At 43.4% G+C, this 24,001-nt stretch overlaps 1 protein-coding gene across 2 annotated transcripts in view; it reads left to right on the forward strand.

Moving 5' to 3' along the window:
* The window catches only part of LOC138622251 (netrin receptor UNC5D-like), a 163,987-nt gene that overhangs the window by 130,751 nt on the left and 9,235 nt on the right, over window positions 1-24,001 (forward strand). For both annotated transcript variants that reach the window (XM_069700903.1, XM_069700904.1), the window contains exons 9-14: window positions 2,288-2,473; window positions 5,853-6,002; window positions 7,300-7,518; window positions 8,836-8,920; window positions 16,057-16,228; window positions 20,057-20,287. In XM_069700903.1, coding sequence (XP_069557004.1) covers window positions 2,288-2,473; window positions 5,853-6,002; window positions 7,300-7,518; window positions 8,836-8,920; window positions 16,057-16,228; window positions 20,057-20,287 — 1,043 coding nt within the window. The remainder of the gene's footprint in view (window positions 1-2,287; window positions 2,474-5,852; window positions 6,003-7,299; window positions 7,519-8,835; window positions 8,921-16,056; window positions 16,229-20,056; window positions 20,288-24,001) is intronic.

Consider the following 24,001-nt stretch of genomic DNA (forward strand, 5'->3'; position numbering starts at 1 on the left):
GATTTTGCCCGTTTGGAAACCCAACAACACCTCGTCCCGCCCACCGATAGCCGTGACCTGACTACACCACAGGGATGTCAATCAAACAGACACGCCCCCCCCCAAATAACATGGCTGTTTGGAGTTTCTTTTTTATTTAATGGTGGGATTATTTTCAGATGGACGACCAGAAAACGAATAAGACTACAGCTAGCAAAAAAAAAAAATAACTGACGAAAAAGATTTATTGACTTCAAATTTGATGACATGGGGGTATATGGAGGCTTTTTGGAGCCAGCCTCTAGTGGCACTCGGTGGTATTGCAGTTTAAGACACTCCTGCACCAGCCTCATTTTTCAGACCCGGAAGCTACGTTGTCTTTTGTATACACTCTGTGGTTAATATTTTGTAATTTTAGTCGCATAGAGTTTATCTTTGTAATTTAATTAAGGAAAATGTTGACGTTCCCAATGACCTCATCTTATTTTCCTTTGTCATTGCCTTTAAATTTCCCACCTGCTAGCTTGCTAAATTGGTTGGCTCTGTGGCGTATAAACACCAACAACAATGAGTATTTTTGCATCCACGTTGCCGGGCAACACGTATCTCACAGCTTGACCGCTTGAACACCAACCATGCTGTGCAAATTAGTTAAATGTCGTAACCGACGAGCTCACCAGTGAAGTGAGAACACAACCACACCCTCATCAGCAGCCGATCGGATTCTGGCAGCGGCAGTGCTTTACAAATCATTGATTTCAATGGTTGACAGGAAGTAAATCGCTCTGACAGGTGTGGTTGTGAAATATAACGCTCTGCATGGCTCATTATGAATCGTCCCGTACTTGAATAGAAGTAGAACAAGTGAGGGTTTCTGTAATTCAATATAAATACAGTAACACACAGGTCATAATATGTATGAAAAATAACACTATTATTCTGAATAATATAAGGAATGTTTTATTTTAGTTCTAGCATTAGCTTTAACTAAAAACAAGTCAAATCAATTTCTGTTAAAAGCATGAAATCTGCAGGCTACTTGTGATTGTGTCACTGAGTGAAACGTTCAGGCAGGAGATTGTGATGGTTCGTGATGTTTTTTCCGCCCTTGGCATCCATGCACACTCGTGTACAATAACGAACTGCATGTTTTTGTCCTTGGAGTGACACAAAGGGACTGTAAAACGAATAAAAACAAACTGTTATTAGGTGTAAAGCGAATACCATACTCTGTGTTATTCACAGTTAAAGATAATATTCAGCTGTGCCCAACTTGTACTCCTAGTATGACCTTAGTTTTATTTCTGCACCAATGTACTGAACTCCATTCATAATACCATTATTTTTTTTACTACATCAGGTGTAGTATTTCCAAGTCAAGCTGCCTGTGGTTAACCGCTGTCTACCCACTGCTTTGTGCATTAGTGCTGTCGAGGGAAACTACTGCATAGCTTACACAAAGAAAAAACTCAATTTGATACCTCCTAAAACCGCAAGCACACGTCCTCCTCACTCGTCCTTTACCACTGTTATGTATTTTTGTTTGTCAGAAACGAGGGGGGAGAACACGGCCACACTGCCAAAAAACTGCCCAAGCCCTCAATTAACCTGCGACTGTAGCTGCTAATGCCGCTTTGCATATTTTGTCAATTTCTCCTCATTTGAGCTTCTGGCTACTTAGAGGATTTCCCAGCATGTCCTGTTTTAGCGCAGATCTCATTATCTTTTCAAGAACAAGCTAGCTGCTCCTTTATCCCCCCCCTCCTCCTCCAACCCCCCGCTCATTCTTTTTGTCTTTGTGGAGTCGGACGCTGCAACACTGGCGGGACCAGATAGAGCGTAATCGTTGCCGATGAGCTAATTTAATGAATTGGTTTTGTCACATTATCCCAGTGGAACGCAGACTGCCTCCAACACCAGAGCCAAACAGCGTTTGAAATGACAGTCAGGTGCTGGGTTGATTATAATCGCCTTCCTTCCGAGGTTCCTCATTAGCAGCTTTAACGCTGCAGAGTGGAACAATGGAGCTGTGCATCAGGAGGCAGGGCGGACGAGGAGCAGAAAACAAAAAAGGAACGAAAGTAGTTTGAAGCTAAGGTACAGACTTGCCTCTTATAAAAGAGTTCCACAACTTCAAGTCGGCTGATACTCCTCAGCAACACACATTTTCGGTTTATTTCGGGACAAAATGTCTCCCAGCATTCCTAATTAAAGCGCGGCAGACTTAGAAAACGAAAGCAGGAAGTCATTCGGTAAGATGTGCCCCCCTCTCTCTCTCTTTTTCACCTCCCACTCTGACTTTTCCCAGGTGTGGAGAACAGCAGCGACGTGGCCTTGTATTCGGGCCTGGCTGCGGGAGTGGTGACGGTGGTGCTGCTGATCGTCGCCGTCACTCTGTACCGAAAGAGCCAGAGCGAGTACGGCGTCGACGTCATCGACTCCTCCGCCCTCACGGGGGGCTTCCAGTCCTTCAGCTTCAAGACGTCTCGACAAGGTGAGCCAGAGACTGATGACATACTTAGTACCCTGAGAACACTTAACTTCCCTGAGAACACTTAACGTCCCTGAGTACACTTAACTTCCCTGAGTACACTAAACTTCCCTGAGTACACTAAACTTCCCTGACTACACTAAACTTCCCTGACTACACTAAACTTCCCTTAGTACACTTAACTTCTCTTAGTAAACTAAACTTCCCTTAGTACACTTAACTTCTCTTAGTAGACTAGACTTCCCTCAGTACACTTAACTTCCCATCGTACACTAACAAATGGTGCTCTTACATGTTAGGACTCTTGTGTCGTACTTGAATTTTGACAGGGTAGTGTTGTTTCAAACAACCTACTGTTCTGCACTGACTGGAAAGGACCTCAGCATGTGAACACATCACCCGCCTAAATAAATGGAGCTTTAATTATTTTACCCAGAAATCAACGTGTTTTCGTGCCCTCCGTTTAACACACTCGATAAACACACCGATTCATCTGTCTAGCAGCAGAAGTGAAAAAGAAACTCTTCCTCCGACTCCTTAATTTGAACATTCTTGACGTCAGTGGCCCCACCCCTTCCTTTAGGCAGCCAAGATGGTTACCATCTAGAGTGGAACTTGTAGTTCACTGCATGTTTGTGTACTTGACAGTGTGAACGCACTTATGCACTCAAAATAGTGAGTGTTAGTACACAAGTACAACATTTGAAACCCAGCATGAGTCTCACAGACCAGTGACGAATCAGTTACATTGAAATGATGCTATAAAATACATCCCACAGTGAACATAGACTTTCTACAACTCACTGTATCCTAACAGGGAAATAACAAACATTGTTGTTGATACCTTTTGTGGTTGAAATAAAAGAGGGCAGCTGCAGTCTGTTTTTCTTGAGAATTGAGAGTTTTGGTAGATAATAATATGATAATTAATGCAGTCTTCTGCTCCAAAATCAGACACATCATTTATAATTCTCCCACTAAATCTTTAGGACTCATGTTGAGGTGGATTTTTTTCAATGTTTCACTGTGTACATTCACGATATGCAGAATAGCTTAACAGTGTGAAGTACAGAAATGTTTTTGTGCCTGTTGCCATTTTGGATTATTTAATTAAGATATTGAGTAATGCACGCTCTTTAACTTGTCGTAGGAGAGTGCAGATGAATCACTGCAGGTATCAGGAGAAGATCGCCTGGAATTTTAAACAGTATACACTTTTATCCCTTTTTAAATTTGGGTTTTGTATGTATTCAAGGTTGTACTAGATAATAAAAAAAAAAATGTTTTAATCTATATTAGAAATCTAAGAAAATCCGTGAAACGGGAGGATGGGACTTTGCTGTGCCTCTTTACCATATAATGACACTTTGCACTTGACTTTGCACGAAGAGGTTGTTAAAGCGCAGGCAAAAACAAGTGTTTAAATTGCACTTTGCTGCCTTATTTTCATATATACGGCCTCTTCTGCACCTCTACACCCACCTCAGCTCAAAGCACAAGCACCAGAAAAATGATCCTGCGCCCCATTATAATCCCTATACCATGAAAACACAGCATCATGTGTCTTTGCTTAAATGAATCTATTATATCTGTTATGGTTTGTACGTTTTGGACAATCAGATTTTTATAAAATTACAAAATGATGATGTAACTTTGACCTGCTGTTAAATCATACTATTTTGGTTAGTTTGATGATTCAACTGACCTTAAAATCTCTTGAAAATCAGCTGCAGGTTTGCCTGTTAATACATAGAGATTTAATTATGAATGAATGGTGAACAAAATGATGCAACACACACTCACCAGAACAGATGATGCAAGATGTCTCTCTCATTTTGTTGTACTTTATTTCACTTCATATTCATTTCACTATATGTAAATGAACATCCAAGTAAGCCATACAGTTTCGTATTTATATGTATTTATGTGTATTTATGAATTATGCATGCATTCCTCTGTATTATGATATAACTACATTCATTATTCAAAAGTCTTTAGGGGCCCTAATGACAAATGTAAAATTTTTCCATTTGTTCATTCGAGCCATGTGGAGATTCTTTGCTTGTCAGCGCCACGGTGCATCGAACGTCCAATAACATACAGCTTAATCTGTTCGGCAAACAATGCATTTATTGCTTTGTTGCGGAGCATCAGCATGCCCCGGGCAATAAGAGCTCGCTGAAAACTTACGGTAACAAGCGCACTGTCGTCTTATTTATTCCTTCTGGTACCGTAACTTCAGCAAAATGTTGACGTGGTAATATAAGCCGCTTTGGTGTCAACTTTACACACAACACAACTTCTAATTAATTATTCATGGTTACAAAATTAAAAACGTGATTTATTACTGTTTTCACTTTTTTGTCGCCGAGGCCCGTCTCTGGTTTCCAAAAACACAGAAACATCAGAGCCGGGTGGTGTGTTTTTTTTTGCCCTACAGATAGAGGCACCTTTTTTTTTTTTTTGTACTAAGGCTGGCATTATGGGTTGCCACGGCAGCAGCAGCCCCTCAGCGGGGCATAATAAAGTTCATTTTGATAACACAGCAGGAGGCGGGGAAAGCTTTAATCTCGGTCCCAGTTTCACCCGCATTAGAGGAGCTAAAACAGCCGAACCTCCCTAACACCCCACATGTCCTCTCCTAATTGTATGTTGCACCCTGCCACAGTGTGCGATGCCGCCGCTGCTGCAACACAGAAATCATCTCGCCTCTCTTCTGCAGTCACGTTCTCCGTCATGAGTCAACTGTGACAGCAGCTCGCTGAAAAATCCCGACAGAATATATTGGCAATTTACATTTCTGTGCTCATCAGGAGAAAGCACGCTGTTTCTCTCCGTCGCGGCTTCTGTTGTCGTTTTCACGCTCGCTCAAACAGCCGTCAATGAGTCATTACTCACAAATTAATGTCAGCATACAAAGAAACAGATCAATAGATAATCTTATCTGTAATAACTCTATCTGACCCGCGTTTCTCGATTGATTCACAGTCTGCTGCGTGTTTCCGTCCCAGCAACACATACAAACACATGGCAACAGTGTCACAGCAAACACTTGGAAAAGAAAATAGAGTTAATATTCAAATAATAAACTCAACAATCAATAACAATATGCACATTTATTTACTAAGAAATGTTTAAACCACCATGACATGAAATTAAAATATGTTTATTACGCTCCTCCATGAGCTGCGCTGCGAGTTGCAACATGTCTGGTCTTGTTTCCATGGCGATGATATCATAGTAATGGTCATGACGTACCCTTTAGGGTTTGAATGCGTCTCTCTCATCCAAACGGTCACTCTGTATTAATGTAGTTGTTGCAGAGTGAAGAGTAATTGTTGACAGTGATGATCATCTTCCTCTTCCGTGTTTGTTTTTCCAGCGAACCCCCTGCTCATTAATTCCTCCATGCAGCCCGACCTGACAGTGTCGCGCACCTACACCAGCCCCATGTGCTTTCAGGACTCCATCGACAAGGAGCTAATGGCCGAGCGCTCGCTCCTCGACCCGCTGCCCGATCTCAAGGTCAAAGGTGAGGAAACAGAAGTGTCTCAAAAGCACGTGTCCGCAGCTGCTGAAACTACTTATTGGAAAAGAGGTGCAGAGCGGTGTGTGCGGCTCTGCGGGCTGCAAGTCGGAAGGGATAATCCATCTTTGCTTTGAGTCCTTTTTTTTTTTTTTTTTTTTTTCTCCGAAGGCGGTCTCAAAGAAAGCCTTCATACAAAAGAATAAATGGTCACCTTGGAGGGCATCGCAAACTGACCATTCTCCAGTCCGTGTCCCCATTTGTTACCGCTGTCGAGCTTTTTATCCTCCTACGGTGCGTGTGCTGTTTGCATTGGTAACGGCAACGGCACCATTTACGACTCGAAATCAAGGTGCACGAAAAAGCTGCCCCACATAAAGAGCTTGCAATCTTCTGCAGTTCATTATCCATGCAGAGAAAATGTAAATACAGAAACAGCATATTTTCTTGTGTTAAGTATGGTTTTAAAAAGGGATCAAAATCTGAATCGGCTTTATTGGCCAGGTATGTTTACACGTGCAAGGAATTTAACTCTGGTTGTAATTGCTCTCTCAGTGTACAAACACAAAAACAGACATAAATAGACATATAAAACATGAATAGACATATTTACAGCTTCAAAAAAACAAAAAGATGTATACATATGCACATAAAGAATGGTGCAATTACGCCTCGTGCAAATGGTGATGATGCAATTCAGTATAAAAACAATTGAGTGTCGAGTAAGAAAAAAATGAGACCAGTGTATTTCAATTTACCAAAACCCCATTTGGCTGCTCAGCTTTGTAAGTTTCATAATTTAATATCGCACAACCTCCGATTTCTTCTTTCGTAAATTATTTAAAAGCCATACAATATCGTTAACTGATTATATCCAGAGATGCTCCCTGGACTTGACAGTGACATCTTGTTTTGCAGCAGCTAAACACACAGTTGAATATTTTGGGTTTAGACAGCCTTCACTTAAAGTCTCCACCCTCCAAACTCTTTACATGCAGAGTGTCGCTCGGTCTGCAGCCTCAGGCACACTGTTTCAGCTGCAGGCGAAAAGCTCCACAGTGACAGGCTTGCCGAGCCTAAGTTCGGCTTCTTTCTTTTTTTTTTTTTTTTTTTTTGCCTCAGCTCTGATTGGATAGTCACAGTTTGGGAGGCGGGGTTTTAGCGAACAGTCAGCTGGAGAGAGATTGACTTTACATGTTTGCCGAGTGAGTTTTTAAAAAGAGCAACTTTTGCTTAAAAAAAAAAAAAAAAAAAAAAAAACCTATTAGAATGATGTAATTGTTTATGATCTGATCTCCTTCAGGTGTGGCAGAAACGGCCGAGTACCACGTCATGTCCCACCCGCAGACATTCCCGAGGGGCCTGGCTCCGGACTACAGAGGGGTTGCCGTGGGGACGACGCTGGGCAGGAGAGGCAAAAACCTTTTCACTCCGCAGGTCTCCCTGATTCCCAGCAGGCCTCTGCACAAAGCCACCGCCGTGTTTGGCCACGCTGGAGGCAGGCTGATGGTGCCGAACACAGGTGAGCCCGATGCATCACTCTGTGAGCTGAAATTCTGAAATCCCTTCAAATAAAATGAGGAATGACAAAGAGGCGGACTTCTGTAATTTACCACACTTTGATACAGAACATCTCATATTACATGTTGAAGTTTGACCTTGTCAGAGTCGATCTGCGGCAAAATGTGAAAATGTCATCGATCGAACAGGTAACATGATCCTGAATATATTATTCACTGAAGTAATGACGTTAGACAGCATTGCCATTTTTAACTGGCTAGTTCTTCCCGACAAAGTATGGAAAGTGTTTCCTCTACACACTGTGCATAAATTCTTTTAATGATTTTCTTTTTTTGTACATCCATTCTTGAAAATCAAATTGCAACAACAATTTCCATAACTTTTTTTTTTTTTTTTTTTTTTAAACATGAATTAAATCAGCTGTGGGGTAAATGCGATTGGCCCCAATGCATAATTTTTTTGGGGGGCTCCTTCCCTCCCGTTTCCGAGCATGCCCTCATAACTTTTAATAATAAAGCAACCAAGTAAAATAGGAGTTGCCGATTTCTGTAAATTATTTTCTATTTTGGATTTAACATGCAGTTTTGGAGCATTTCAATAAACGCAAACTAAGAGGCTGCGACTCGAAACCGTAAATGTACAAAGGGGGGGGGGGGGGGGAACTGCGAGCTCAACCGCAGCGAGCCGCTTCTGTGCCGGGCTGCAGCGTTTCACGCGTATTCGGGAAGCCACGCGGCACCAGTTGCGCGTACGACGTTACCACGGCAACCCACGCAGATGTCTGAACGTAACCGAAGTGTTTCATCTGACAGCTTGAGTCCTAAAGCATTGTGGGTTTCAACGTCAATACATGACGTGAATTGTACAGTAAATGGAAACAAGTGTGTGTAATGTAAACCTGTGCCGCTGAGTCTGCTCCATTATTCAGGCATTATTCTCTCTCTCGCTCTCTCTCTCTCTCTCTCTCTCTCTCTCTCGCTCTACATTAGTCATCCCGTCCCTCGAGGGGGCTTCATCCGCCGCCAGATTGGCAGTAATTGTTTATGATACAGTAGGATGTTTATGCATGTTTGTGTTTAAGAAGAAGACGAAGACAGTCTTGTGTTTTGTGTGCGTCTGCTGGCAGCATGGATTCACGAGGGCCTTTCGGGATCTGGCTTCCGTCACCTTTTTTTTTTTTTTTTGTTCCGGGGGCCTTGCCACCCCCCTCTGGCTGTCACCTTCAGTACAGAAAGCTGACAGCTGAGCAGGTGTGTGCCATGTCTGTGCATGTCTGGCTGATCAGTTTTGTTTTTTTTCTCCCCCCCCTCCTCTGCAGGTATCAGTCTGTTGGTGCCTCACGGGGGGATCGCAGAAGACACTACCTGGGAAATGTACATGAGCATCAACCAGGAGGACAGCAGGTGAGGGACTCTCGCTGAGGAGGTGCAGCCGGCTTCTAAGGCCGCCTCTCGCTTTTCTTTTTTGTCCTTCAACCTGTCGCGCCGGGTTTCCCGTCAACAGAACGCGCATGCAGACGCGCATATTCCCGCTCAGCGTGCGGTCTTTGCTCGTCTCGCAGACGCCACGGGGGGAAGCACGCAATGTGTCACAAATACATCGGCGGCTGCAGACAGATTGCATTACTGCCTTTAAGCAACCGTCACCCCAGAGGAAGACGCACTCCGCGACTCCGGTCGCAGTTTTTGTGTTTGTATCTCTCTCCATCGTGGCGGCTTCGAGTGCCGAGTATTGTGAACTTTGCGTAGTCATGACGACAGGTGATACTGATTCTGGTTGGGGTTTTTTTTTTTTTTTCGACCCCCCCCCCCCCCCCCCCCCCCCCCCCCCCCCCCCAGGGGGGGGGGGGGGGGGGGGGGGGGGGGGGGGGGGGGGGGGGGGGGGGGGGGGGGGGGGGGGGGGGGGGGGGGGGGGGGGGGGGGGGGGGGGGGGGGGGGGGGGGGGGGGGGGGGGGGGGGGGGGGGGTTTAGATGGATGGAGATTGAGCATAATATTCTTCAGACTTTAAGATGACTGTTGCACGCCAGCCAGCTAGCAGGAGTCTATTTCTGTAACTTTTGTTGTTGAGATTTTCACAAAGCTGTTCCTCAAGGAGAAAATGGCACGACAGATAAGAGCAGTTTGAAAAAAGGGGGGAATCTAATACCTTTTGACTCGCATGCAACCGAGCCTCAAAAAGCTATCTGACAACCGGGATTCAGGTTGGGTTTTTTTTTTTTTTTTGGACATGTTCTTGATTTACAGCCGACAGTATCAACATGTGTCTGCGTGAAACCCCGCGAGCGAGATATCGCCCCGACAACGCGGCTAACCACCCGTGCTTCTCGCTGAAATTCGATTTCTACATCTGAGGGAGAATCAAGAGTGACATTTAGTGTCATCTGGAAATGCAACTGTCGTCCCACCTCTCTTCCCGCCCGCACGTTAGGTGCCGGAGGTCATGCGGGCGAGGAAACGTATCAGAGGTCACGTATAGGTTTGTGGCTCGGAGCTCCGTCAGCAGGCCCACTCGCACGCTCCCCTGCCAACAGTCTCGCCCGGCTCAGCCGAGCCGCTGCCCTCCAAGCTGCTGCTCTGCTCTGATAAGCCTGATTCTGTTTACTTCTCCGGCTGTCGTTTAAGAAGCTGCAGGAGCCGCGCACCGCTGAGCTGTCAGTCAAAGCCTATCTTCTGACAGCCGCCGAGTCCAAGGGAGAAATTGGATCCTTTTTCTTCCCATTCAAAACCTCGGCCATCTACATAAGACGACGCTTTTCTTCCTCCCGCGAAGAATAGGAATCGATCGGCTCGGGCTCAGTTTCAGGTTGTTCACAAGAGCTTTCGTCCGTCCTCTGGGCTCCGCCGAGTTGTTTTATGTGTGATCTTCTGTGGCTCAGCGGGGGCTGGGGGAGGTTGTCCAAGGACAAAATCATATGGTGTGTGACAAAATAAACTTGATACGATGTGGCTCACAAAAGTTTGAGAGACTTGAGTTGAGCGGTATCATCCTTATTTCTGGAGTTCGCTCTGCAGGGAGGCACCTCTTGCTCCACAGCGTCAGTTCCACCTGCTGCACACTGAACTTCCTGTTAAAAGTTTGATCCGTGGAAATGACCAACTTTATTTTGTACCAATATTTTCCTAAACTACTTCAACTCCAAAATTCCCTTTAAACTTCCTCTCAGACCTCCCTTCATTTTGTTTGGGCCATTAGGGAGTGCTACATACTTCAAAATCAATATTGACTTAATGTCACCGGTATAATGTTATTAAGGCTAACATGTTAGCAATTATTTACCTATTTACACATCTAGCATCCACCAAAAATCGTCGGCATTATTTTAAAGTTCAATCTGCAGGGAGGCGCCTGTTGGTCCACAGTGTCAGTTCCACCTGCCGCACACTGTTACAAGTTTGATTGGTGGAATTGACTAACTTTATTTTGGTCCAATATTTTCCTTAACAAAATTACTCTTAATATTATTCCCTGACCTGCTTTGATTGATTTTTGGCCACTCGGCGAAACACGCTTCACAATCTATGCTGATTTATTATCGCCTTTATAAAGTAATTGTGGTTTATGTGTCAGCAAATATTTAGCTATTTACACATCCGGGACCCACTGAAAAACATCTGCATTATTTTTTTATTATTGTAGTTATGTTTATAGCCTCCTAATGAATTTACGATAAATCTTTACTCGCGCTTTGAGCTCTGTGTTTGTCTCCTGTAAGAGAAATATCTGCTTGTCTGTGTTCACCAGTTAGTCACCAACTTTCTGTCTCCTGTTTGGTAGCGCTCAGTGGGATTTTAGAGACTTTCTGGTGAACACAGCTGCCTTCCTGCTGCTGCTGCCACTGACAGAAACATCTCTGATAAGAACAGCGTGTGTTGAACAGAAACTGGAAAACTGGAAACCAAAAACAATCGATTTAAACACGTTAAAATGCTCAGTACTTCAGGTCACTTAGAACAGCGTCTTTCATTTTACTCATCATCATTTGACCCAGTGTTTACGTATTTAATGAAGCTATTAAATCTAACATTAAGTGAAAAATGAAAGGGTAACTTATAGGTTTTACAGTCAGAGAGGACGACTGAATATGTGAAACAAATGTTAAGAGAACTTTGTGGCTCAAAAGGGAGCTTTATGAAATTTGTTGCTTTTTTATTGATTGCCTGGCTTTCATATACGCTCCTTAACTTCACATTGCATCAATAAGTGTTGGGAGTTAACATTTGAAGTTGGTAATAAATTAAGGACTGTCTGCTGTTTTAAAAGAAACAATTTCTCTGACAGAAAAGTGCTGCTGCACCACAGCTGTTCCATCATGTTTTATGCATATTATATATATATATATATATATCCAGGGTAACAGATACAGCAAAGATAATTTTTTTCATTTCTGTGAGCACCATAAACAGAATTACATTAGTGCTGGTCAGATACGTTTGTAAATTGGCTGAAGTGTCTCCTTTAACTAAAACTCCAACTGATAAGCTGCTAAACTCGAGTCCAAATCCAGTCACAGCTTGAAAAACACTAAGAAGGAATAGTCTAAATAAAATGTATAAGTGTTGTCTGAGAAAATATAAAAGCCATCTCATTGGATGTTGGTTTGTAATATAAAAAAAATAAATAAGGTATGATGTGTACTGAGCATATGAGCCAAGACTTAACTGATAACCGCAAGCTATCTACACTTTAAACCATTATCCTGGAGTGATATTTCTTTGTTCTCATAAACACAATCAGAGTTGTTAAATAACCATCTTTAATCTTTGCTCACAGGCAATCTCGCTAATTAGCATAGTCTCAGCAGCAGGTAACCTTGGTTTCCTCTGAGCCGGGGGCTGATTAGCACAAAAGTGCAGCTGCAGGGCCAAGATGCTGCCTGGATGTGTGATTTTATTTTTAGACAGCGGATCACAACCTCTTAATGTTTTTGTGTTGATTGGTAACAGTGTAATAAATTTCTTTTTTAAATAATAAAGTTCCCACCAGAAACTGTAAAAGATAACAGGAGTTGAAAAACCTCAGCCACATCTTGTGCCACGTGGGAACTCGATACCTTCTCAGTATGCAGACACACACACACACACACACACACGCTCTGACTCCACCCCTCACCTCTCCACCTCCATGCTATTCATAAATTATTATTATTATTCAGTTTCTGACAGATAATTGCTGCAGGGCTGGAAAACTGCTATAAAAGTCGAGCTCAGTAGAGTTGATGTTTCTTGACTTAAATCTTTGAGAAATGAGATTACTTTATGTTGATATACCAGAAGTACCAACATGTGGTTAAAAGTAGCTGTCTCAATTATATTGGACAAGCTTAACTATATTTTATTGCAAAGACGTAGCACTTAATCGGGAAAATGACTATTAGCTGCAGCGCTAACAGTAAAGCCTGGTTCCAGCTGGAGCGTACCACCCGCATATCGCTCGCAATTACAGTCTTCGCCGTGATGATAGTCTGGAAACCTGCTCGGCATGAAGCGGACCAATCAGCGACCAGCGGGAATGACGTTAACGTCGAGTATTTGCTTCTAAACGCAATACTAACAGCGGTGGTTGTAGAGCTAAATGAAACCATACAAACAGTTGTAGCAACGCCAGCAAATATCGAGGAATTGTTGTTTACAGTTTGGTGAGTTTCAGCGTACAGCATACGTCAGACTATTGTTCACAGCTTCAGTTTTCACTGTGATTACAGTGTGGTTACGCTGCTCGTATTAGCGTTCGCTCAGCCACACTGGTGGGCGGACCAATCAGCGACCAGCGTTGGTGGTTAAGTGTCTTGGACGGCCGTCCAATCCAAAATCGACAGTGATGATTGCACATTTTACCCAAAGTTGAAAATTTGTCAACTCTCGGTCACCCGGAGAATTAAAAAAACGCTCAGCGCAAAAATAAACGCTCAGTGCCTCGTGACACTGCTGCCGTTTGAAAAAAAAAAAATGAGGCGCTCCCATTAAAAACAATTTAAAAAGTAATATGCTGTACTCGATGATAAATACCTTAGTGGACACGGGCGCTCTGTAGTTGCAGCAGTTGTATGTGAATTTGGTTAAAATAATAGCAACAGTAGGACGGAATGACTGTGAACAATTTCCCTATGGAGAGTAACCAGACCCAAATATCCACACAGTGAATTTAGGTCTGAGTACGCTGGGCTGCAGTAGTCGATGCTGAGTGGTCAAAGGCTGCTTCACTTGTTTTAATGTTAACCTGAGATCTACGCCCATTTGGATCCAACAATTGTAAACAATTATCCCCAGTGGAGCATAACCAGATCCATATATTCATACAGTGAATGCAGGTCCGGTGATTCCAGACTACTAATAGTATCCTGTTCTTGCAGTTTTTTTAAGAACTTCATATTCGTTCACATTGTGTAAGAAACAGCTGCTGATCGACGTCAGTCAGCTGCAACTTTTTTATTGCCACGTTCTCAGTTAAATTTAATAAAAATAAAATGTTTTCTGACATATTTAATACGTGTTTTTTTCCTGAGATGATGTTTGGACCTCATCATCATCCTCTCTGTGGGACATTCGTGTCAATCAACAGCAAAAATCAAATGAATTTGTGTTAAAATAATCTGGTTAGTGGGTGGGGGGAAAACAACAGTGGTTGCATATGATATGTAATATATTTTCATCTTGTTGTGTTTAGTGTTTGTGCAATGTGATTTGTGTTTTATGTGATTGTGCCCACATAAGGTTTCCATTCACTGAGTCTGTGTCCTCTTCCATGTGCTCTGATGTTCGTTGCCTTGTCTGCTTCGTCTTTTATTCCTTTTAATGTTCAACATCAACCCAATCAGGAACTGCAGATGATAAAGCAACAAATAAATAGATAAAGACAAACAACACAGCAACACACTAAAGACCTGCTTCGAATTAGTTTGTAGAGGAGAATTAGGACACGGATATCGACTTAGTTGTGTGTCAAAAATAAAAAATAAAAAGTGTGACCTATAAAAATGATACTTTCCGATATCGAACTCATTCTCAGTCTGCTGGCGCTGCCTGTTATTTGTGCCCGGGCGTCGGTTCGGCCACACCTCGCACATTTGCGATGCACCTGCCTCCGTATGTCGGGGCGCAGCTGTATTGATGATGCCGAGAGATATCCACGCTGCTCCAGTGACAACAGCACCAATACCGTGTCCCCGTGTGTGTGTGTGTGTGTGTGTGTGAGGTGTCCAGCTGGGGCCAGCTGCATGACTGATGGTGGTCCCATCGATTGTTCTCAGTCTTCGGGGCTTCCAGCCAAGATTGGGCCGCCGGCCAAGAGCAGCCTGGCCCAGCTAATCTGTCACCGGGCCGGCCGGAGCAGGCTTCATAAGCTCCATCGACCCACAAAGCCCGCACGCTCTGTGCTAAAGCCTGTCCTCCCCGGCCTCACTGTCCATTAGTCTTTGTGCTTTAATCTTCCCCTATCTGTGTGTCGGCGTGTCAGCTAGTCAGGGATTGATTCATTATGAGCGTCCGAGGATTGCAGTTCACTTTGTTCGTAGGCAGAGGGTCACGCTGAACGCTTGTTTAATCAGTGATTCGTTTCGCCCAGAGATTCCTGTTTTCATTTTCATATTGTCATAAAAACCTCTGTGATTTTTGTGAGAAATATACATTTCTGCATAAATGTCATTTAATTAAGAGATATTACACGAGTGGATGTGCAAGCGTGCCAATAATGACATCAAAGCACACTCGTGTGTAATAGTGTGATTATACAACGAGTTACCAACTAAATAAAATATGTAATCGAAATGTATTCATTGTGGGGCGATTCGCTCTCAAAATATACAGCTTTTTTTGTTGCTGATCTGTTTCCATTGCAATACATGGAGGTATGACTAAGAACTGGAAAACAATCAGTCTCGTCAGTCGAAGCGAATGTAATGTATGCAATGGTGACCACTCCAGGAAGTAGGCCGACCCTTAGCAACCACATAGCAACAGAGACAAGTTCTTTGTCTGTTTTATTGCTTTCTGGAGATCGTTTCTCAAACTGAAAAAATACAGCACATAGAAACAATAAACTGCTTAGGTCGCTCAATCTTGTTGTAGGATATCCACTGAAAAAAGATGTCAATGGACTCATGTATTTTTAAGATTTTAGCACCGTGTCATGTGTTAAAACCAAACCGCCGCCAGGATTTTAGGTGTGATACTATCCGTGGTGTTACGGTACGGGTGCACGGAGCGACAAAAAATGGACCGAAATAGGCCCGATTTTGCCAAACGGGTCACATTTAATAAGCATCAAAAACAACATTATATTGAATATTACATGAAATATAATTCCAATTACATATTCCCATTGAGAAAGAGGAGTGGTATTTTCAAGTGATGAGCAGAGCCACGCTTATTTGTTCCAAATGTTCAGTTGACCAATCAGATCTCTGGGTCGGAACTACTTCTTGTATGTTGACGTGTTTCTTCACCTCTGTGTGTGTGTGTGTGTGTGTGTGTGTGTGTGTGTGTGTGTGTGCGCGTGTGCGTGCGTGTGTTTGTGTGTGTGCTTGTGTGCACACACGCGCAGCGCCGTGTCCGACGACGGGCCGGAGATCTTCCTGAGCCCCGCGGTCACGTACGGCCCGCCAGGACTCGACCTGTCCTGTCCCGTAGCCATGACCGTCGCGCATTGCGCCGAAGTCGCCGCCGACAACTGGACCATCCGGCTAAAGAGACAAGTCCAGGACAACAAGTGGGAGGTGAGCCGTTTACTGTCACACCTCACCTGTAGTTACAGTTTCAGAGTATCTGCCAGCAACATCAGTGCAGAGGAAGGGGGAGGGGGTAACAAGTGCAATCACACGACTCTCAACCACCACCGCCGCCGCCACCACCACCACCCTGAATATCAATACCATCTGATAAACGGCCGCGACTCTCTTTGATGAAAACTTTTTCATCCCGCAGCGTAGTCATGCGAGTGTGGAGCCGATTTCAGGGTTGCCAGCTCAGATTTGTCATTCTGCATAAAATTCAGCCTTTCAAGCTTCTACCTCATGCAGTCTTACATCCACAAGAAATGTCAGAGCAAATGCAAATGGTGCCTTTTAGAATTCATCCAAATGTTTTTTTTTTCCCAGGTTAATGATGGTATTGATGGTATTTCAAAGCGCTGCTGCTTTCATGAAGTCGACTGTGCAACCCTTTTTCATGAAACTTGAAAACAACGAATGCAGTTAACATCAAGAGGAGGAAAAATAAACCAAAAATATCTACACTCAGTGCAGTGCATTTAATGTCTGTTTTTGTAATTTGGTATGTGGTAAAACTGAACTCATTTCATTAGGGACACCTGTTCAACTGCTCATTAAAGCAAATATCTGATCAGCGAATCACGTGGCAGAAGCTCAATCCATTTCGACAAGAACAAGAGGATCTTCTGAAGTTCAAAAAACATCAGAAAGGGGACGGATTGTTTTGAGATGGTAGAAATGGAGCAGTCCCCAAAAAACACTCGTTAGATTCAGGGTACACAGAAGAGCGTCTCTGAACGAACAACACGACGAACATCAGGCACAGTCTCATCAAAGCTGGACAAGAGACGATTGTCAAAATGTTGCCTGTCCCGATAAGTCTCGATTTCTGCTGAGACAATTCAGATATCGGGGTCAGATTTTGGCGTAAACAGCGTGAAAGCACGACTCCATCCTCCCTTGTATCAACAGTTTCAGGCTGTTGGTGTTGTAATGGCGTGGGGGACATTTTCTTGGCACACTCTGCACCCCGTTAGAACCAATTGAGCATCATTTACACCAATGCCCGTCTCTTTTCAACCACAGTGTTCCCATCTTCTAATGGCTACTTTCAGCAGGATAACGCATCGTCTCAACACCATCTCAGACTGGTGTCTCGAACATGACAAAGAGTTCACTGAACCTAAAAGGTCTCAATCCAACAGAGCACCTTTGGCATGTGGTGAGACGGGAGATTTGCATCATGAAGGTGCCGCGACTGTGAGATAATGACCAAAATCCCAGAGGGATGAATACAGGACCTCGGCGAGATTATGCCACAAAAGAATTAAAGCTGCTCTGACTTAGTACTAGAAAGGTGTACATCGTAAAGAGGACACTCTATATAAGAAATATGAAATATATCATGTCTATTATGCTTAAAAATAACTAAGATCTCAATTATACTTATAATAATGGAAATAATTATTATAGTTGGACCACTGTTCTGCCAGTGAGATAAAAAAAAAATTTAAAAAAGAACTTTTTTTTTTTTTTTTCATTAGGTTTATGTGAATCACGCAAAATAGTAGTCTAGTATACTTTAAAAAATTATTATTTCCATCTTCATTAGACACCCGTTTTGGAAATCTCTTGGTTTTAATGGATGAAACGAATTATCTTCCAACATTTTGTCATCTTAATAAAGACTTTAAAAAAATGAAAGCATATGGTTCAATGACTAACACATGGAAACAAAGGAAGTTCAATTGCAGCACAAACGCAGGTGATAAAAAGATGTTAAGTTTTTGTAAAAATGTCCCTGGATTTTCTATTTCGAAAATGAAAGTCACACATTCGTCCATGTAAATTCAAAAAACCTGCTAAAAGGTTGAAGCACCTGCTCCGGTCTCAGCGTGAGGGTCAAAAATACATAAAAACCGACGGTCTTCTGAAACATTTACGACTCCACCGCTCTAAATGCATTATGCTGCTATTCCTGCGATTGCTTGCTGAGAAATATTTTCTCACTTCCAGTTTCTTCCCTTGAGTGAAATAACACCTCTGAAAAAGTCCTTCAACTCCGCCCCGTAGAGCTACTTTACAGTCTTGGAGACACGTGCCTCCGCTCCAAACACCCTCTTCCAACCCTTTTTTCTTTCTTTTCTTTTTTTTTTTCTTTCTCAGCAGTAGTAGAGACATCCAAGATGCTCTTTTAATGTTTAACTAACCTCATCAAAAAACCTTCAGGGGACCTCATCGAAGGCGGCGCAACCTCCGGAACCACGGAGTCTGCTTGACCTTGGGAGAGAGGGGAGGGAGTGGAGGGGGGGGTGCGGCTTTTCACTCTGCGTGACATTTACACAGACGTAATTTGCTGGCAGACGTGTTGGACAAAAGGGAGCTATCAAAAGGAGCCATCACTGACGGGGAGGTATATGCCGACGACAGGACAGGAGAGAGAGAGAGAGACGGCAGGACAAGATATTCTCCAAAACATAACGCGGTGACCCGTCTCTGTCACGGAGAAATAATGAGCCCTTTACCGTAGGAAGGGGACGCTTACTCAAAACCTAATCTCCGGAATTAGTGATATAATGGGAGACGGAGTCCTCTCCCTCTCCCCCCGATCCGTCTTTCTTTCTTTCCCTTTCCACTCCGTCTGCCTCTCGGTGCCATTCCCCATTAAAGCCGGGCAACTTCTGCTCCGCCGGAGTTCGACTCTTATCATTTGTCGGCGGCTGCCCGGCAGGGACGAGCCGTGTCACGGGAGATCCTTCACGTTCTGCCGCAGCGCTTAATGGAGGAGCAGGTCTAAGGGGAGGCGCGGTGGCCCCACTAAAACTCCTCCCCGCGGGGCTTCGTGTGCGCCCCGGCCCCGGCCGTAATGCAGATGGGGGACCGGTGGGTCGCAGTTACAGGATGTTTTCAGATGGGATTCGGGGGGGGGGGGGAATTGAGCGCGAGATGACGAGCAAATGGCCGTCGGACGCATCCGCCACCCCCGCTAATCCGTTTTGTCGGTGTTAGCGGATCCCCATCTGTTTAGCGAGACGTGTCGTTATTTGTTTGGCCCCTCGTTCAGCTTCAGCAAAGCTCCCGATCTCATCTGAGTCTCCGCGTGAGGGAATATCCCGAACAACAATACAAACTGTTCAACTTTAACGTTGTGGCTGTAATGACTTGTTGGTTAACCGCATTGAAATTCTTCTTGCTGTGTTTCTTTCTGCGGAAAATAACAGCGGAATAGAGTTTGCGCAAACAGTTGCTTCACTCGGGCTGAAGGGCGTTCAGATTTTAGGTTAATCATTAAGTTAACACTTAAACGGTAATAATCATTGAATCGTAATAACAAAAAAATCATCAGTTAGACAGAACTCTATTATTTAAATGTTCTCAAAGTACCAGGATGTCCCGCTACATCCGGTCGTATTTTGCAGCCTGCAGGCCAGCATGCTGCTGCGGCCGTTCCGACCCACAATCCTTTGCGCGGCGGAAGAGACGTCACATCGACCGAGCCTCCGAGACAGTTGGTGGCGCTAAAGCTCCGCCCACTTAAGAAGGAGGAGGAGGAGGAGAAGAAGAAAACAAGAATTAAATACAAAGCGTACTCGTTCCAAATCACATCCTTTTTCTTTTTAGTTCAAAGGTCTCGCCACAGATGGCAACGGATATGACCAAGAGGGTCAAAGGTCAAAGCGCATTTTTGTGATTAAGTAGCATGTCACAATCGTGTACACACTACATCCAACACGCTTTACAAGGGCAGCTGCAATACGTACGAAAAGTCCAAATTAATATTATACAATTTGAAACGCAGCTCCAGCCTCTCCTGATGTGTCCTTCCCTCCACAGGAAGTGATGTCGGTGGACGAGGAGACCACATCCTGCTACTGTCTGCTGGAGGCCCAGAGGTGCCACGTGCTGCTGGAGCAGCCGGGGCGCTACGCCCTGGTAGGGGAGCCGCTGAACCAGGAGGCAGCGAAGCGGCTGAGGCTGGCCGTGTTCGGTAGTCCGGATACCGGCAACTCTCTGGGCTTCACCCTCAGGGTCTACTGTGTGGACGACACACCACACGCATTTCAGGTACGAGGGAAGATACAGGATTTTGATGTTGTTGTTTGGGTTTTTATTTTGAACAAAGCGCACAAAATGTACAAAGGTAACAAATACTATACAGTGCACAAGGGGGGAGGGGAGGGGGGGGGAGCGGGCTTAGGTGAAGCTTTCTACCCGGATAACGTTTGAAGTTGACTAAGAAGTTATAATATGACTACATAAAGATTGCGGAAAACAAAAATGCATACGGCAACAGCAATATCAATATTAAAAGGAAAAATTGTGAGCAGGAGGATTGGATGTGATGTGTATGATACAGTTTACAAAACAGCAGGAAAATGTTTTTTTAAGCACCTTTTATGAAGGATCATTTTTTGTGTGCCAGATGGGAAAAGCCATTCCATAATTTGGTGCCATTATATGGTGTCGAAAATTTACTCCCAATAGGTGAGAAATTTAGGAGGATGAAAATCTGAAAATTGACGAGTAAGAACCGGCCTGTGAACTTACTTTAAAGTAGAGTCTTGCACTCTTAAGGAGTATTTCCTTCTTTTGAGTGTGTCTTATAAATAAAAACACATATTTGAAAAACATTAATACCATAAATAGTAAGAACCTGGAGTTTCTGAAATAGAGGGAGAGAAGAACTGTGTGACTCTGATCGGGTTTGCAATTCGAACAAAACGTTTTTGGAGGATTAAGATTTAGTCGAGAATAATAGGAAAAGTACTTTCCCAGACTATATCTCAATAAGAAAGATAAACAGACTATAATAAAGAGGAAGGAGACAACATGACTAACTAAATGTTATCTCATTTTGTTATATTTGTTTGTTATGTTCCTTTTTTCTTATTAGGGCCCGAGCACCGACGGTGCGAAAGCCCTATTGTTCTTCAAGGAATTATTATTCAGCGTTATTATTATTCTCTGTAAACAACTGCATTTTTGAAGGCTTTATCAGATTCAAAAACTCCTGAAAGTTGGTACACGCTTCTGTCCCAGCGAAAAATTCCGTATTTTAATGGAGTCGTGAGTGGGCGTGGTCAAATGGCTCGCTAGCGCCCCCTAAACAGATGCCCCAGTGGCTATATTTACCTACATGCACGAAATTCGGTGGACATGTGTATCACACCGAGATGTACAAAAAACGTCCTGCGCACCATTACGTCAACTCAACAGGAAGTCCGCCATTTTTAATTTAGTCGCCATTTTGGGCGATTCACATGTATTTTAACGAACTCCTCCTACAGATTTTGTTGTGCACTCGTAACATGTTTGGCATATCACTGCTCGCAGTTTTATTTAAATTTACTTTTACTTTGTACTTTGAGGTGTTTTGCACATAAATGTATCTCTATAAATATATATTTACCTCAAGATTTCTATAACTCTCTATTGTCACTGACCAAATCAGTTGTTTTGGGCAAGCTCAACTTACCGAGCGCACCGTTGTCACCTTAGTCGCGACACAGTACATTACTTCCTTGCATTTCTTGTTAAAAGCCTTTTGAAAGCCGCAGAAACAATCATACAATGTAATATATGTGACATAAATAAGAGGCTGTGCAGGTACGGGTCAGGTTTTGAACTGAACTAAATGCCACAGCCTGAACTAGAACGAGATTGAATGCACCGCTGAACTACGAGAGGTTTAAATCCGATGAACAAATGAAGAGTGAAGCGTTCACTTACCGCTGCAACCTACTGAAGTGCCTTCGAACGGTGATTCATTTCTCTGCTGCTGTATGCAGCCCAACTGAAGTGCCTTCGTGACGGTGACGTATTCACTTAGTGACGTATATTAGTGAAGTGCCTTTAAGTGGCAATGAGACCGCTTAGCTTTGTAAAAAGAAAAAAAAAAAAAAAGAAGAAAAACTTAAGTGATCGAGAATCTTTGACCTGAGCTGAACAAAGTGATTTAAACCAATAAAGTGATTCATGATTCCCTCGTCTGCAGGATGCAATGAAACTTTCTGCTCTACACGACAGGAGAAAAACTGCTTTCTGACACAGAGAAAAAAAAAAGACAAATTCCTACTTTGTATTCTTTGGCCAAACAAAGTCACACTTCCCACATCGCTGTGGATGCTGTAATGCGAGAGGCTGCTCACCCTCTGTGAGGCCGCGGCGAGTGGCAACCCACTGGTTTGTGAACGGCTGTTTTGAAGCCTCCAGTCTGGCATTTTGTCCGTCGCCATCTTGGGGTTGTTTTGCAGCCAGAAGTGATCGTATTTGGACAAGCTGGGGGGAGGACTAGGGGAGGATCTTACTGAGAACCTAAGGGCACTATTCCCGCCCACCCTAAGCCTGTCAATCAAACCATAAAATCCATCATAGATGCACAAAAAAGTAGAATATATACAACTAGAAAAGCTCAGCAGATAAATATAAACTACATTGCAAGCAAGCAAGTAAGTTATTACGTCACAGACAATTGACGTCACAACAATCTGTTTTGGAGAAAATCTCAATTTTGACCCTGACCAGAGTTATAAGTGAGGTCATGAATATTTGAACCACATTTCATGGCAATCAATGAACCAATCGTTGTCACAGCATTTCCATTAAAATTACAACCTTAAAGTGGTGCTAGAGGTGAAAAAAAATAAAAGGAACACCGGGTTCACCCTCTGGGAACCACAAAAGTATAGAGAACCACAAATACAATCCACAGAGCCATGCAGCGAGTATGACTTAAAATACTAATAATGCCAAAAGAATTCTCATGTATAAAACAGTATGAATAGATGATAAAAGATATTTAAATTGCGAGGTTTGAGCTGTGTGTCTGGTGGTTTCTGGCCCGGAGGAATTGGCCGGGGTTTTTTGTGCTCCACTGAAGATCTGCCTGTTCGGTGACATCGCCACTGGGAGATGCTTGATGACTACGAGACAAAGAGGGACTTTTAATTACAAAGACAACAGATGCTCCAAGGTTGCTTCTCTGCCCTTTTCTTTTGCGTAATTTAATTTGCTCTCTGTTAATTAAATGTGTTTTCCATCTGAGAAGTATTTGAACACATTAAAATGAGACACGGTTTGAGACGGCGTGTCGGTCGGTGCGTCGCTTTTGTGAAAAAGTTTCGCCGTGTGGGAACACTTGTTAAAAAAAAAAAAAAAAAATAAGACACACTCACAGCTTTTTGTTAAAAGGTTCTGCAGCCAAAACCCAAAACTTTGGAGCGGTAATTTGTTTCCTATCTTAATTAAACACACGCAGCCTTTCTTGAAGTAGTGCTGGTAGTTACAGTCCTACTTCACTTCTGGCTTCGTTCGAGGAACTCAGAGATGCTCGGGGATGTAAGAGCCAAGAGCCAATTCACTCCACCTCTCCATCAGTCAGCGAGTCTTTGTTTGTTTGTTCTTTTGTTGTTGTTGGTTTTTTGTTTGTGCTTCATACGACCAATAATTTCCCCCGTTGAGCTTGAAGTAGGAATCGATCCGGTCGAAGACTGTCATGCATCGTCATCCTTTCCGCACCTTTCCCTGCAAAAGCCAAGATAAACAACGTGTACACACAAACATGGAAGTACACTGCATACCAACACATGCACACACATACGAGTAGTGCACTCCACAAGTGTGTTAACGGGAGAGTGAAATTTGATGCTTTTGCTACTTCAGGAAAACATAAGTAGAAGTAGTAGGTTGGGGGGTTTTTTTAAGCTTTTATTTCAGGTGATTTTTATGCACATGCATTTTGTCATTTAATACAAAGAGCCGTTTTAATGTTGAGTCCTC

Source organism: Brachyistius frenatus, unplaced genomic scaffold (assembly GCF_029030835.1).
Source record: "Brachyistius frenatus isolate BFR_SWC_R1_liver_20210118 unplaced genomic scaffold, ASM2903083v1 Contig_35, whole genome shotgun sequence".
Taxonomy (NCBI): domain Eukaryota; kingdom Metazoa; phylum Chordata; class Actinopteri; family Embiotocidae; genus Brachyistius; species Brachyistius frenatus.